At 47.3% G+C, this 14,962-nt stretch overlaps 1 protein-coding gene across 5 annotated transcripts in view; it reads left to right on the top strand.

Moving 5' to 3' along the window:
* The window catches only part of Spri (Src homology 2 domain-containing protein sprint), a 99,293-nt gene that overhangs the window by 17,617 nt on the left and 66,714 nt on the right, over positions 1 to 14,962 (top strand). Inside the window, exon 1 of one of the 5 annotated variants that reach the window (XM_076827101.1) lies at positions 10,578 to 10,650. The exons of the other annotated variants lie outside the window; for them this stretch is intronic. Within the exon in view, the coding sequence (XP_076683216.1) occupies positions 10,598 to 10,650 (53 nt within the window). The 5' untranslated portion in view covers positions 10,578 to 10,597. Of the gene's footprint in view, positions 1 to 10,577; positions 10,651 to 14,962 lie in introns of those variants that run through there. 5 annotated transcript variants of the gene reach the window in all.

The following is a 14,962-nucleotide window of genomic DNA, read 5'->3' as shown; positions in this document are numbered from 1 at the left end:
CGCCTAGACTTCTATAGCTTGCGAGTTATTACCGCGAACCCTTTCTTCCCCCGTCGATCTCGTTAATACAGCGTCGCTGGACGCGCGCGTTGTCTACATAATCATTAAGATAATCATCCGTGTCGGCCACCACGGTTGAGGGTATCGTAATCGATGTAGACCATAAATTGGATACACAGGGGGGGTTCCCTCGGGCTACTACGTGTTCTACTCCGAACCCCTGTCTCCCTTTCTCCTCTGGTGTCCTTCAGTCTCACTTACGATCGATAACGATCGCGTTCGATCCTGATAATTGCCTGCTTGGCCGTTAATCATCGCGCGCGGTGCAGGTGAGTGTCAGGTGGCCATCGAGGGCAACGCGTTTAGGACACGTTCTCGAGCACTGTTGTGTAAGTGATTTATCGGAATCGTGACCATTGTGCTCGATTACCTGATTGAGGAAACTGTGCTATTAATCAAGCCTTTGATATTTCATTCGCGATGACTTTATTTTTGCACTGGTATCCTGGTATCCACAATAACTACTCCCAAGGTTCCCAATTTTCATAGAAAGCATCACACTGAACAATTATTCCGAGCTTCGTGTTCCAAATGAAGTTTAGGTACCATTTCCAACTTTTCCATTACTGTGGTACGGGCCAAAGGTACTCCCCCTAAAAAACGTAGGGAAGCAGCAAGCCAGAAGCGAAGAAAAATCTCGCGACTGGCAGGGTGAAATCTATTATCGGCGGAATTAGCGGCGCCCTGGGGCACGTATTTCGGCAACGCACCCTTTGTCTATGGCTAACGATACGGGAGCGGTCGGGTAAGGGTAGCGTAGACCCGTGCACCCTATGCTCTCTCCCTCGCCAAACATCGGACTCGCGTTAGTCGTCAGAAATCAGAGGGGGATATCCGGTGGCAGCCGGAGAAACCAACCCGGGGGAATCCCCCGCGGTGCCTCCTCTGCTCCGTTGTATCGAGTTTCCAGATAATTCGATCGGGCGTTCGTTCCGCGTCCGACTTCCACGATCTCGCACGCTTCGATCGTCGGGGGTTGGCTGCGTTCCCTCTCGCGAGAGGAGGAGGGTGCTTCCAGCTGGACCATCGAATTTCACGTGACTTTCACCGAAGACACCGAGACGTCTAGCTTTACAGAGAGATCGAGGAGTATCGTCTCGCGTTAGCTGTCGATTCGCGTGTGCCTTCCGAATGGAGCTCGCGTTTCCACTGCAAAGTTTCTTGCAGCCTCGAGAGTTAGTCATTCGAGAGTAGGGTCTTCGATGCTACTGATATTGGATTCGAGTAACATTATGGAGATTGTAATCCTCTTCGCTTTTCAATTCGTTCTTCCAACCTTGCGAATGCTTTTTCCATTCGAATCGTTCATATGCGCAAGTGTCCGAGGGCGAAACAGTGTTCGATGCAGATATCTGGCGTGCCTTTGTTCACGGCCGGAAGCAGATAAAGTTTATTACGAGAAAGCAAGAACGCCTTATCATTGTTGGTGGCTTTAGAAACACTTGCCCAATCGGAGGAAGTTTACAGTCGTACGTAGAAAGTCGTGAAAACGTTAAATAATTCAACAGACAATTGAGTACAGCGGTTTACGATGCGCCTCCTAATAGTACATTTCAAATGACTGTTATTTTATCTTCTGCTAGTACGTGTTCAAACAATATTGGGTCAGATGGCGTGTCTGGACCTGGTATTCGCCAGAAATCGGACAATCTGTTAATTTCCAGCGCTTGTCAACGCCAGGTGTTGCATCGCTTCGTTCATCGACCGTGCAAAGATGTCAGGTGCTGCGAACCGTGAATAAGCATGGAAATATCGTATAATGCAGTGTTCATGAAATCTCCCCGTTTCTATTCAAGATATTCAAGACACGCAGGAAGCAAATTAATGTTTTAATAGATTACTGTAAGAATAGTGTCTACTTTTCACATCCACCATCACTATCGCAAACCATATCGAGGAGCGATTTCAAGGAGCAACGCACTGTCTCGATGGTGTCTGAGGTCTTCTTTAGTAGGCTTCTAAAACTGTCAGCCACAGACCCCCATGGCTCCCCCATAAATCCCACGTGCAGGATCCCAGACCCGAAGATTTCGCAAGATGAATACTCGTAGGCGTGGTTAGGTATGTGAATAGACAAGTCTGCGTACAGAAAGAGGCTGCTGCTCCTTGTTTCCTATGGTTCATGGTCTGCACACGCATCGCGGACTCCTCAGCTTGATGGAGCGCAGACATAAACGGGTGAATCTGCCGCGCGAGGTGCTGTATTACAGGGGATTAACATCACTCAGGTCGTAATAGTGGTGAATGTGTCGGTCTTCGCGATGAAATCTGTTTGCTGAATGAAGTCTGCCAGCTGGGAATATTTGGAGCAGTTATTTTGGAACTCTGAAATCTGGGGTGGCGAGGCCTCTTATCTGTAACCTTCGTGACTAATTATAAATAAAAAAACTACAAGTACTTCCTCTTGACACATCTCGTACAAGCGAATTAGTAGCATTCACCAAGCGTGTCTCAATAAATTTCATCGTCTCAATCAATCCGTAAAAGTAAATAGAAGCAATCAGCGGTACTAACATAGAAAATAGAAGTGAATTTGCATGTTCATCGATCATCCACTGGGGTCAATGTAGTATTAACATCGAAGCGATCCTCGACGAACTCCTGCTCGCCCTGGGGCGGAGGTAACGAACCGCGAAGATTAATGGACCGCGTCCTTGCCAGATAAATGACAAAAGAGCATCGCGGCGAATATTAGCGAGATCCTCGTGGGCGACGGCGCGCAAATTGTCGTGGTCCGATACGAGCTGCAATTCTACCAAGATTCACTTTCGACTGGCTGCATTAATCGCCGCGGAATGGCTGGTCCATCGCCATCAATCCCCGTTCCCCTCGTTGCTTCTCGGGCGTTACCTGCTGCCGGTGGTTGGTTCGACGAGGGGGAACAGAGTTCCGCGCCAGATTCCAGCACGGATTTCGATCCGAATAAATTCGAGTTGTCCACGAAATTTTTCAGCGATCAGGCGCGGTGGACTTAGTTGCGATGAGATTGTACGCTTTCCTTGGATCGATACAGAGGTGTCAGTGAAGGAAACGGAAAGAGAGAAGCCTCGATGATCGGTGGATCAAAGTAACCACGGCCAGCGTGGACAAAACCCGGAGCCACAAGAGCCTTGGCTCGCCATGGGAAACGTAATTGGGATGATTACACTTTGTCGGTCCGACAGCCAGTTCCTGTGTAAGTTCGAACGCGATTAGCGGAATGCCCAGCCGAGCTAATCCAGAGGGTCGATCTCGTCCTCCTGGCTCTTTTACTCCGCCACCTCGGCAATTTTCTTCTCCCTTTCTCGTCCGCCCCGGCGATTTCTGCCTCTCCAATCTAACCCCGACACCTTTATGGCGCGGGGACACGCGTCGCCTCGTGAAATCGCTCGCGTGCGCGAAAATTCCACGGGACCCTGCTTTTCTTCTTTGCTAACGGCACGGAAAAGGAACTGATAGAAATGGCTGAGGGAGGCACGTCACCGAGAAACATGAGTTATCGGCGTTATCGTTCCGCTCCGGTTCACGCGCGACCCTTTCCCAGGCCGGGGAGCCATCCCGATTAAATATAATCAGCTGGACGCTCTAGTCGAAAAGATTTCACGACGGTTGGCCCATGGACGATGTTGCGTGGTTTTCGAAATGCCGTAGACATTCAACAGGGTTCAACACATCGATTTCATCTTGGATATTTATTGACATTAATGTTAGAAACGGTAACCGTGGAAATAAGGTAGTATTCCTTTTCGTCTGTTCAAGAATCGATGTTTCGATTATACAGTCGATTAACAGTGATTGAATATTTAAGGACAAACTCACCACTCGCGTAAATCGACTGGAGGAGCGACGTTCCCGCTATTTTCCCTGCTGTTTCGCTAATTTTCCAGCTTTTTTAAGAGGAGTACTCGAGGTGAATATTTCAAAGGTTTCTCTTTTTTTACTTGTTCCTCCTGTCTCCGACTCCTCTGCCTTTCCTTCGAGTTTCCCCTCACTCCCTGTTCCGTGGAAAACTGAAACGGAAGTGTTCACTGGGGAAAGAGAGAGGCGGCTCAATCGATACCGGTCCACCCTTGAATTATGCACGCAGACTTGGCCAACGGGAAACGAACCGTTTTCCTTTAAGGTCCCTTCACACGGCGCCGCCTCTTGTACACCCGTTTCCTCGCTGTTTTACGACCGGGACGCAGAGTTCGGGCACGGCTGTTAAATAAAAAAGCAAGACTTGCATTCGCGGTCTGGTACACGTGGACACGAATACGTGAAACGGGATTGCACTCTCAAAGTGCTTGCTTTCTTATTGCAATTTTATTCTCTTATATTCAGTTACATTCCATTGTGGCAAGGAAAAGAACTTCCTTTGAAATGTTTCCACGTCTCCCCCCTTGCGAAACATTTCCTCTGGAAGGATGCCTCTGAGCATCTCCCCGTGCCCAAGTTTGACAGTACCGACGACTTCCTACTCAAGTGCTCCACTAGCATAAACTGCACAAACTTCTATTATCCACTGACACGCGAACTGATGGTTTCTTTGATGGCTTGGAAAAGTCTTAACAGTGTTTGCTCAGATAAAACAGAATGAAATTCAGTCCATCTTTCCTTGTTCAAGATCTTCTACTCCAAGCCTTCCCAATCGAATGCTACGACTAATCTAGTGATCAGCGTTAGTGTGGTCCTTCTTTATACGTCTCGACATTTTTTGTTTTTGATATTTCTTTGCTCTCTATATATAACCTCTATTATCTGAAAAATGTTTGGGAGCGCGAAAAAATGATGTATACAGTAATTGTAGAAAATTGAATGCTCTTAATATCATTGAAACAAAATTTCAATGGGACTTGCCATTTTTGAGGTATTCATTAAATCCAAACCATTGATGAATTCTGAACATTAAGGTCTGATCGACACCCTTTCCTGTTCCCTGATTGCTGCAATCAACTTTTTCAGACATCAGTTTCTTACGAAATTCAACCATACTAGGAGGCGGGAGCAATAGAAATCGGATGTTGAAAAATAAGGGCCACCTTAATCTGGCATTCTCAAATTTCTAAAACTTCTTTCCTAACCAGTCACCTTCGCCAAACCCAACAATATACCTACTCTTTCGACCCAGTCCACCCCCAAGCAACCATCAGACACCACCCTCCCAGTATTTCACCCAGACCAAAGGCTCCAATCAGCAGGAAAGGCTGTCTAGATAACAATTAACGAACGTACAGGAAACATGACCACGGTGCAGCAGGGAACGTCGCGACGGCGAATATCGTTTATCTGTTTTGAAGCGTGGACTGTGAAGTGGCTTGCATGTGCACGATTATTCGCATTCCGCCGTGACATGCCGAGGCACGACCATTATTTTGGAGTCCGTCTCTCTCGCAACAGGTGCACGGCTGCAGACGACACCGAATAGAATCGAATCGAATGGAATCGCGGGTGTGTGCAGGCCGTTCTCCGTTTCGCGGATGTCAAAGCTTGACACGGACGCTGGTATCGGAATTATTGGGTCGTTCTGCTGCACGTTTCGCCCCGTTGATGGATTCGAAACGTCGGGGTGTCTGCGCCAGGAAGGAATTGAATCAGTGTTTTCGAGTAATTTTCCCCTTCTGGCAGCGGATGATGGAGTTGCCCACTTGTATCTATGCCTGGCTGCTAGCATCTGCGGTAGCAGCAGTGGACATTTAAACAATTCAGTATTCTTCCTTTCTCGTGGAGTCGCTTTGTTGATTTACGAATGTGTGCAGGTGTTGGAGGAACTATCTGATTCATTTTGGAAAGTATTTGTAAGATTGTGTTTTACGAATGGAATGGGAAGCTTCCCGCACTTTGCTTGCGCGGTTACCGTTTGAAGCTGCAAAGATTACCAGCGGGTCCCGGATACACTGGGGCAGAGGACCTCGTAGCAGGCGAGAAATTAAATTCAGCGAAAGTAAATCGAGTTTACCCGCACCGCGGGACCAAAGGGTCTAACGAACCAAAAAATCACGTTGCCGCTCGTTCGCCAAGAAGAAAGGGCTCATCGACTGGCTGAGGAGAGATTCGCGGTGCCTCGGTACACGGGCATTTAAATGGAAATTTTAATTTGAATGGCTAACCGAAGGAGAGCCTTCGCTTCGATAGCCACGAGCTTTACTTTCAGTCTGTGATATTAAAAACTTCCATCCTAAACTAATCTGGAAATTCTGCTGCATTTATAAACTCCGCTGCTATTGTTTGCAGATTCCAGTGAATCGTGGACTGGAAGCTCCGTAAAAAATGGTTAGATCGAATCGCGCCTTCGATTATTCATGCCTCCCCTCTCCAACGAGTGGCAATATCGATAACGCTCTCGCAAACTCTGACAAATTAACCAATTTATTTCCACCTTTGAAACGCCGTGGAATTTCGACCCTTGCCCGTCGGAAAAAGAGACCATTTTTTCCTTCAGCTTGCTGTCTCCGTCTGGCACAAGGGGACAGGGGATATTTGGGGGATGGCATCAGGTGCTTGCGCTACAGCCGAGGCGATTTCGGTGCAAATTACAGAATTACAAATTAGGATCGAATCCGTTGCGTCCGCGTGCTGATCGACGTCTACGAGGCAACGAAACAATTCGATGGAACGAGCTTCCAGGATAATATTGCGTCACGGGTGAATAAGCGGTTGCGAGGAACTACTTAGTGACTTTTAAATTCGACAGTCGTGAATTTCGCACTCAGGATTCAATCGAGGGGAGAGATAACATTGAAACGGATAACAAAAATTTTTAATTCAAATTCAATCAAATTCATTAGGTGATATGAATATGTATTTAAAGAATAAAATCTAGTACTTTCTTTTTACAACGTCCCTTCTTTGGGGGTGCCAACGCCAGTGATGTTATTTTAAACAGCACTACTTAGGCAATTAGACCAGCCACAAATTTTGAAACGTTCAGCTTTTGTTTGATTAGTCGATTAAAATAGCTTATTGCTTCGTTGCTTATTCGTATTCCCTGTACGATAGCCAGCGTAGAATTACGAGCGGAATTTATTTCGCACATTAAACGGGGAAAATGAACGAAGTGGTCTGCGCGCGGGTAGCGATGCTGCAATCGATAACAAAGCCATGTTTAACGATAAGAGGGATGCAATGCTCGATCAATAATATTGACGCTGATGGGTATAAAGAGTGATTGATTCGATGCACTATTTTCGGACAGTATAGCAATTCACTTCCTCGATACTTATTTCTAGACATACCAAGAATTTCAATTGATAATCGCAGTACTATTACCAAAAGATCGAATTATTATAGTATCATTAATAAATACTCTATCGCCCCACTAACTATGGTCTGGTGGGAAGCAATCGGTTGAATCACGTTGTTTCAAATGAAATTCGCGTCTCCGTGATTCTCATTACGTAACACGGCTTCGTCGATTGCACGCGCGGCCCATCGACGATGACAGATTTGATGTGACGTTCGATTAAGCTTTCGATTGACACGGAAACGCGACCCACGTAGGGAAATGCGGAAAATGTTTTTTTCAGGAGGGTGCCAGCTTTGTCTGGGTACAGTTTTATGGTATCGCGTGGAAGCAAAGTAGAGCTGTCGTAACGAGAGGTAAGGGGACGGTTTTTTATTTAAATTATACGCATGCACGTACACAGTCACATTCACTTCACTTATGAACGCATCTGCGTCAATTCGCAACAGCTGCAACTTGATTGCGCTACGTATTGATTGCGTCATTACCATCAGTCGTCGCATTTGGAAGGCAGTCGACGCTACGACCCACCCCCTATGAATTTATAAAATTTATAATATTTATGAAATGTATAAAATCTTTTAAATTTAAAATTTGCACCCAAAATTCTCCACAGGGATTGCCAAATTTCCGGAGGAACATCATAGACCCTTTGAAAATGGAACTAAATGTCCACAATTACTCTTAGAAGAATAATAGTTTCAAATCATCGACTCTATCGTTCTTAAGAAATCAAAAACCCCACTTTCTCGCTCAATTACACGCGCAATTACGCCGTAAAACGGTTGATGGGTCCTCGAAACTCGGCCAGGTTCACGCTTCTCTGCCCCGCGAACGCAAAGCTATTCGCGATAGTCCATTCATTCCGGTTAATTATCGCGAGAGCTCGGCTTCGTCTAATTACGAACTCGTTAACACGCGTTTGCATTAATTACCCCGACTTTTTCCCGGGGAAAGCCTCGCGTCTCGAGTTCTCGACCAGCTGGACGCAAGGTTTTATCGGTGATAATGGAGGGACGAAAGCGGCGGGAAAACAATGGCTAGGGGTTCGACTTTCGCATTGTTCCTGGCAATTTTCCGAACTTTCGGGTGTGTTTCGAGGAAAAAATGGGGAAAGGGAATTTCGATAGAGGATACACTGTGGGCGCCCGTTCGAGGCGAGATCGTCAGAGCAGACCCGCTCGTGCGTTCATGCGGCACAGTATGCAAACGAATACTAATTTACACCCGATGGACAGGATAACGGGACACGGCGACGTGTCCATCGGATCCTGGGCTTTTGGGTCGGGAAACGATTTCGGCCTGGTCGCTGGTCGATTCGGGGAAGTAACGATAGACTGACGATCACGAAGACTACCAATTTTAGTAACAGTAATAATTATGAGATGATTCGTAGGAATTCTGATCCTCCGTTTTAATGTTGCTCCAAGTTTCCAGTGTAATACTTCTACAGAGATTAGGCCTCATAAAAGCTTTAGCTAGGCCTCGCCTTTTCACCATCCTATGTATTGAAATAAAATAATGAAAGCTAAGTAGTCTTCTGTAAATTTAGAATAAGTCTCCTTCTGGATGAAAGATATTATTCGACTTTTAAGAGACAGCTCGTCACAAGGCCACGCAATTGGTTGCCTCCCTGAAAAGAATGAGAAAGTTTTCCAGCGATATGGATTGAAATAAATTTCTCGTAGAGTCGCCGGCTTATACAAACTCTCCTTCAGAGGAAACTTCCTCCCGGGGAACAATAAACGGCGAGGTAAGAAAAAGGGAACGTCAGATAAGAACTTCAGCGGCGTATCCGAATGGAATATTAAGTTAAATGGGAAACTCAGTGGTTACGGCCATTCTACGTCGACTTACACATTCAGATGTGCTGTACACTCTACTTCTTAAGCTCGAAGCATTCATCGGGATTCGGGAGTCCAGAAGTAAATTCTATAAATCTTCTACTTTACAAGGGAAAGAATTTTCAGGCGAATTTCCACATAATTCTGCCCGTTGGATTCATCCGCAATAAAGAAACTCGATTTTGCGAGCGAATACCCCCGTAACAGGTGTGTTGGTTCCAGGTTACCAAATTCTGTACATCAACACAACCATCGCTTACTAGGCCCCACCAATCGCGAGCTAATTTCACGAGCATTTGTCTTCCTCCAATCTCGCTTAATTTTATTCAACACGAGTGCTCCACTCTGTTATTCGATCATTGTTTCCGAGTGCCTGGAAATCCGGCACTCAAATGGCTAAATAGGCCCCACCCCGGCATTCAATTCACCCTTCGTGAATAATTGAATGAGCCATTGCTTCTGGTAGGAGAGCGATAAATCCCGTTACGAGTCGCTTTTCATTCGCGCCGCTTTTTACGAGGCGGGCTACAAAAATTTACGACACGGCAGACCTCCGGTACGATTTTACAAGCCGCGATACAACCCACAGAACTGAAGGGAGGGGAGTTCGTTTGATGTAGAACTCTTCAATCGGGCAGCACGAAATGACAGTGGCTCGAGTGTTTCGATGTAATTTAATTAAGAGTCACTCGAGCGACGATCGTTTGCGAAGTACGTGGAATTTCGAAGGAACCTTTCTTTCACATCTCTGATTCATTTCTTCTCCACTCGCACCCTTCGTTATTTGACTGTCATAGTGCCAATTTTTAATCTTTGACCAATAAATTGAATCACCAAACATCCACTTAACAATATTAATTAAATAAGGAACTGATATGCGATCAGATAATAAACTAATAAAATACATTGCCTTCTTAATTAAATTCTCCTTGTCAACTAACTATTATTTGTATAAAAGAGTAACGCTCCTTAACTACCTCTAATTTAGGGGGATAACTCTAAGGAACCATTGACGCTAGTAACGATCAGACGCTCGAGTTACAGCGCACTCGCGTATCAGGAATTCTCAAATTCTCGAATTTCACAGTTCCGAAGTCCCCGAATTTCCAAGCATACCTACACTTTTCTTCCCAGGAAGTTACGAGACTCGCCGAATCATCGTCGTTTCCCGAAATCGCGTGCCCAGCTTCCCTCCAAACCCTGCAGCGGTTCTTCTGGCCCAGTTCCAGCGGGCCGCTCGTTTCCCGTCTCTCCGACGCTCGTCCTCCTCCCCCCCGATTTGCAAATTATCGTCTATTTCTGTTTTTGTCTCTAATGTTAGACCGCGAGTGGCCGAGTGCAGTGTACCCGCGGAGCATTGTCCAGTCGCGTGTCGTTCGTCGATCGCGCGAGAAACGATCGTTCCTCGGTCACGATCGGGGCACGCCGCGTGCCCGGAATCGTGCGCCGTCCCTCGAAGCTCCTTGGCGACGCGATATCATCGGGGACTACGATGCTGGTCCTCTGCAACGTGATCATCGGTCTCCTCGATCCTAGGAGGAAAAGGTGATTCAACGATCCTTAATATTTGCTCGACCAACTGTGCCCGGCAGTGCCGCATCGTACGAATGACTAGATTCATAGACTATCAAGGTGAGCTCGGTGACAGTGGAATTCTTCATTGAAGCTCTCGATTTTAAAGCCGCAGCTTCATGTGCCCTTGAACTGGAGTTTCTAAAGAGCGTTTCAAGCTCCAGTTTTCTGCGCACACGCTGCGGATGTCTTTTGATTCTTTAACGGCTTTAGATTAGCTTTCCCAGTGTCCTCGACCTACTGAGGCGCTTTGCTGGGAGCTCTTTTCACTATTGGAGGTCTCCTCGCGCTTTCAGAGTTCCTTCTCGAGGGAATGAATCTCGTGTCATCATATTATAGCGTCACGATCATCTACAGTTGAAAATCCTTACAAGTATCAAACGTAATACCGCAGAAGCTGTCCGAAAAGGAGATACAATATTCAGTCGATTTCAATCTGCCCGTGTGTTGATCGCTGCAGAGTTTGAAACTCAGCCGTGCCTTTCGGTGTGCGTCATGAAAATCACTCGGGATGTTCCGTTACGTCGTCGACACGCACGCATGCACTCGTTCAACGGTGCATAAAGCGTCTTTAAACGTACAATTTATAATTATTAGCGACCGAGCGGCGTGCGCGACGCGGAAAGGGTACGCCCTGAGGAACTGATTTATAAAACGCCTCGAATAACTCGGGGCTCGCTCGAAATCGCCGACATGCTGATCGCCGTTATCTGGTATCGCGTGTACGCGCCAATCGCCGATAACTTTTCTTTGCGCGTCTCCGTTCGGGTCGACGAGTCACGGATTATTAAAGCAACGCGCAGCATGCGGTAGATTCATCGATTATGTCGCGTGCAGTTGCGTTCTTTCCATTTTGACGAGTGGAAAAAAAGGAAGGGGGACGAGAGTTATCTGTGGTTAGAGATCTTTAACGGGGATCGACGTTAGGCATTATTCGAATAATGTTTGAATAAAAATTTATACGGATAATGCCCAACTCTGCTTGCTCCTCACTCGCGATTTGAAGACCTGAACACCTGTATGGAATACTGCATTTCGCAGTTTAATAAAACAGCGAAAGTGTTAATGCCATGCAAATTGTATGGTGTAATATTTTCTGTAATATTTTACGCAACGTAAACGGACAGGCACAGCGCAAGATGCTGTACGTGTGCCTTCATTACTTCATATTCGAGACGCAATGAGGTCCCAAGAAGTCGTAAAAAGTCAAGCTTCATAAACGTCGAGATATTTCTTCCGAATTGCTGCGTGGATCTCTTAATCGTTCATTGACAACGCGATTGCGTAATTGCAGTGTATATTTGAACTTAAACAACGCTCCAGCTGGTCGATGTATGATCTGAATCCATTTCGCTCGACCGGCGATACTTCTTCCTCGACTCCATGGATACACTGGGTATGACCGAAGGAAGTAGATGTCGTAGAGTTGAACAGCAATGAAACGCAGTATGCAAAATGGTTCTGCACAAGCGTGTCCTATGAAAGTGTGTAAAACGGCGCTGCATTCGCATAGATGCGAAACTGCGCGCATAAATAATGATCTAGACGCGCGGATGATCTACGGCTGCGCTCGATCTTGATCACACGTAACACAGCGCCACGTAATCGTGGACACTCTCACCTGCAGGTGTGAAAGTTATTTTCACCGGCGGAGTCAGAGAGTCGTTAGAGATCGACTCGCGAAATTCGATTTCGATTCATCTCATAGAACCTGGACGATCGAGCTTCTTTTCTATCTTAGAAGCTACTATCCTATGAACGCTATCTAAATTATAAAAATTGCAATACAGTGGCTCCTAAATAATTTCGCGCTTATCTCATCTGCACCTATTGCTCGTTTATCCAACGAATCCCGTTAGGAACTGTTATTTATATACAATTATCGCGAATAAGAAACTACTTCACTCGTCAAACCACCCAACCCAACCACTTCTCCCGACAACACAGGATCCAGGATCTCCAGGCGTGTTCCAGGGTTCACCCTCCGAAAAGCGTCGGCTGCCAGCGACCAAGGAACTCCACTATTCCGCCGTACTAATGCACTTTCTCGGACCGCCGGAGGGCCCCGTTTTCCGTCCGTCTTTCCCGCTCAATTTACACCATTTACAAAAGCGCTCGCCTGAGCGTCGCGCTCTCGCTTTCGCCGGGGAAATCGATTTCGCGTTTTACAATGCGAGAGGGTTGCTCCCGGCTGCCGCCCCGCACAAGAGCTGCCTCCTTCTTTATCCTTCTCCGTTCCTCGTCTTCTGCACCCGTTTTTATTCAACCCTTCTCTCTCCCTCTCTCTCTCTGTCCCCTCAGTTGGCCCCACAGCTCTGCCACCTCGCCGTAACTCGAGGTGTATGAAGTGCGTGTCTTTGTCACCGTTCACAATAGCTCCATCGGGGCTGCGTCGGTGGCGTTGCACCCCCTGCAGACCCCCTGCAGACCCCCCTGGGCTTGGGCTGGGGCACGGTCCACGCTGGTACGGGGTTGCTGATATTGTATCGCGCCGGCCGATAGCAATGCGAGACTGATAGGCTGACGGGGGGTCGATCGGGCTCCCTGTCCGATAGCGGGACGGTGCGCGCGATAGATAATGCGAGGCATAATCGAAAACGACGAGGAACTGTTGCCGCGTCGGAGTCGGAGGGTGTTCTTGGATGACGGGCAGGGATGGGAGGCGCTATTGAAACGTTCAGGTGTTTGGCGTGCTGGAATCTGGCCAGGGGACGTGAATGTCAGCGATGGGATCGACCGTGTCGCGAGTGGCTCCGAAACTTGTGGGATCTGCTTGGGTTTTGTTAAAGTACCTGGGTGAATTGTGGTGCTACTTGAAGGGGTGGGAAAATTCTGAAGTAAACAGTGTTTGTACCGTGCGGGTGGTTGCTACATATCACCCCTTAATCGTAAGTGGTGAAAAATTCTGCTTTAACTGATCAATGCGCGTACCACCAACCTCACCTAAGTCAAAGTACTACACCCTCCACCTCTCAGCGGGGATAATTACCACTCTAGAACATCGAAGTTCCGGTATATCAATCCCGACTCGCGTTACTCCAACTCGAACGCCCAAAAGCTCGGTACATTTCAAACACGCGAGTCATCGGAGTGCACTGGATGTATTAAAAAAAAACAGCACCCCCGGAGGGAAGAGACTCGAAACTTATTCAAACGTTCATCACGCGCAGAGAGATTTTAATCAGACTGCAGGCAGCCACCGCAGGAAACGGAGCAGCGTTTCGTTTTCCAAAAGGGGTAGATCGTCGTTCCTTCTCGGTCTCCTTTCTTTTTTCTCCCCCTCGCAAAGAGGGCATCGCCAGGCCTGCCTTCGCGACGACAATGCTCGAGGCCGTCGCCATTGTCCCGGCGTTATGAAGTGAAAAATGAAAGATAACGATTTCACGGTGTCTTCCTGACGATAACGTTTTCGGTCGCCGCGCGTTCCCTCTATACTTTCGCCCCTAATCCCGGCTGCACCCCTCACCTTGGCGGAATCCGCGAGAGCCGGGGCGGCAACCCCGTCGTAAATTCGAGGGGTGACATTTTTTTCTGTATTAAGGCCGACTCGCTGCTTCGAGGGCGAAAAATCGTCAGGCGAGAGAAGAAACTGCGATGCGTGGTGGAAAAAACCTCGAAGGGTTGAAATGGCTGCCTGGGACTGCAGGGTTTCTTCTTGAAAATTACTTGGATGCTTGAAAGGAAAATTTGCTAACGTACCATTGATCGAAAAGATACCTGTAGAGTCGAGCTTATAGCCACTGATCTTTACGAACATTACTCTAAAGCCCTTAGTGGCAAATCTGTCTTCTTCCAATTTTATCAATTTCCCCAATAACATGTTTCACGCGAGGGGGTTGAAGATCCACGACGGATTCTCAAACGCGAAGACTGCCGGCCCAAAGTTGCATGAATCTTGCAAAACGTTGAAGAGGGTGGGAACGGGTGAAAAACTGGTGGCGCTTACGCGTCGATTTATGGAGATTGTATATCATGGCCCGAGGTGGATAATCCGTTGTGTTCCAAGACGAGAGGCACGCGGTGCCTGCGCCAAAACCTTTCCCAGGAGGATTCTGATGAGAAAGACCGCGGATCCTCGCGTCGCATTGTAACGCCGCGTTGCTCGCCAGTCCCGCCTTGTAAATAATTCAGTTCGCATTAAAGCGTTCGTGCAAACGTGCGCTCGAACTCGTCTTACATTGATTCTCTCCTCGAAAACTTCCACTAAAACACTCCCTTCTCCTCGTTTCGCCACCATAGTAACCGTGTATAAGCGGCGAAGGAGCTTGAGACATAATGCGAAATT

This window comes from Andrena cerasifolii, chromosome 14, assembly GCF_050908995.1.
Source record: "Andrena cerasifolii isolate SP2316 chromosome 14, iyAndCera1_principal, whole genome shotgun sequence".
NCBI classification, from domain to species: Eukaryota; Metazoa; Arthropoda; class Insecta; order Hymenoptera; family Andrenidae; genus Andrena; species Andrena cerasifolii.
This window is presented reverse-complemented; position numbering and strand designations above follow the sequence as displayed.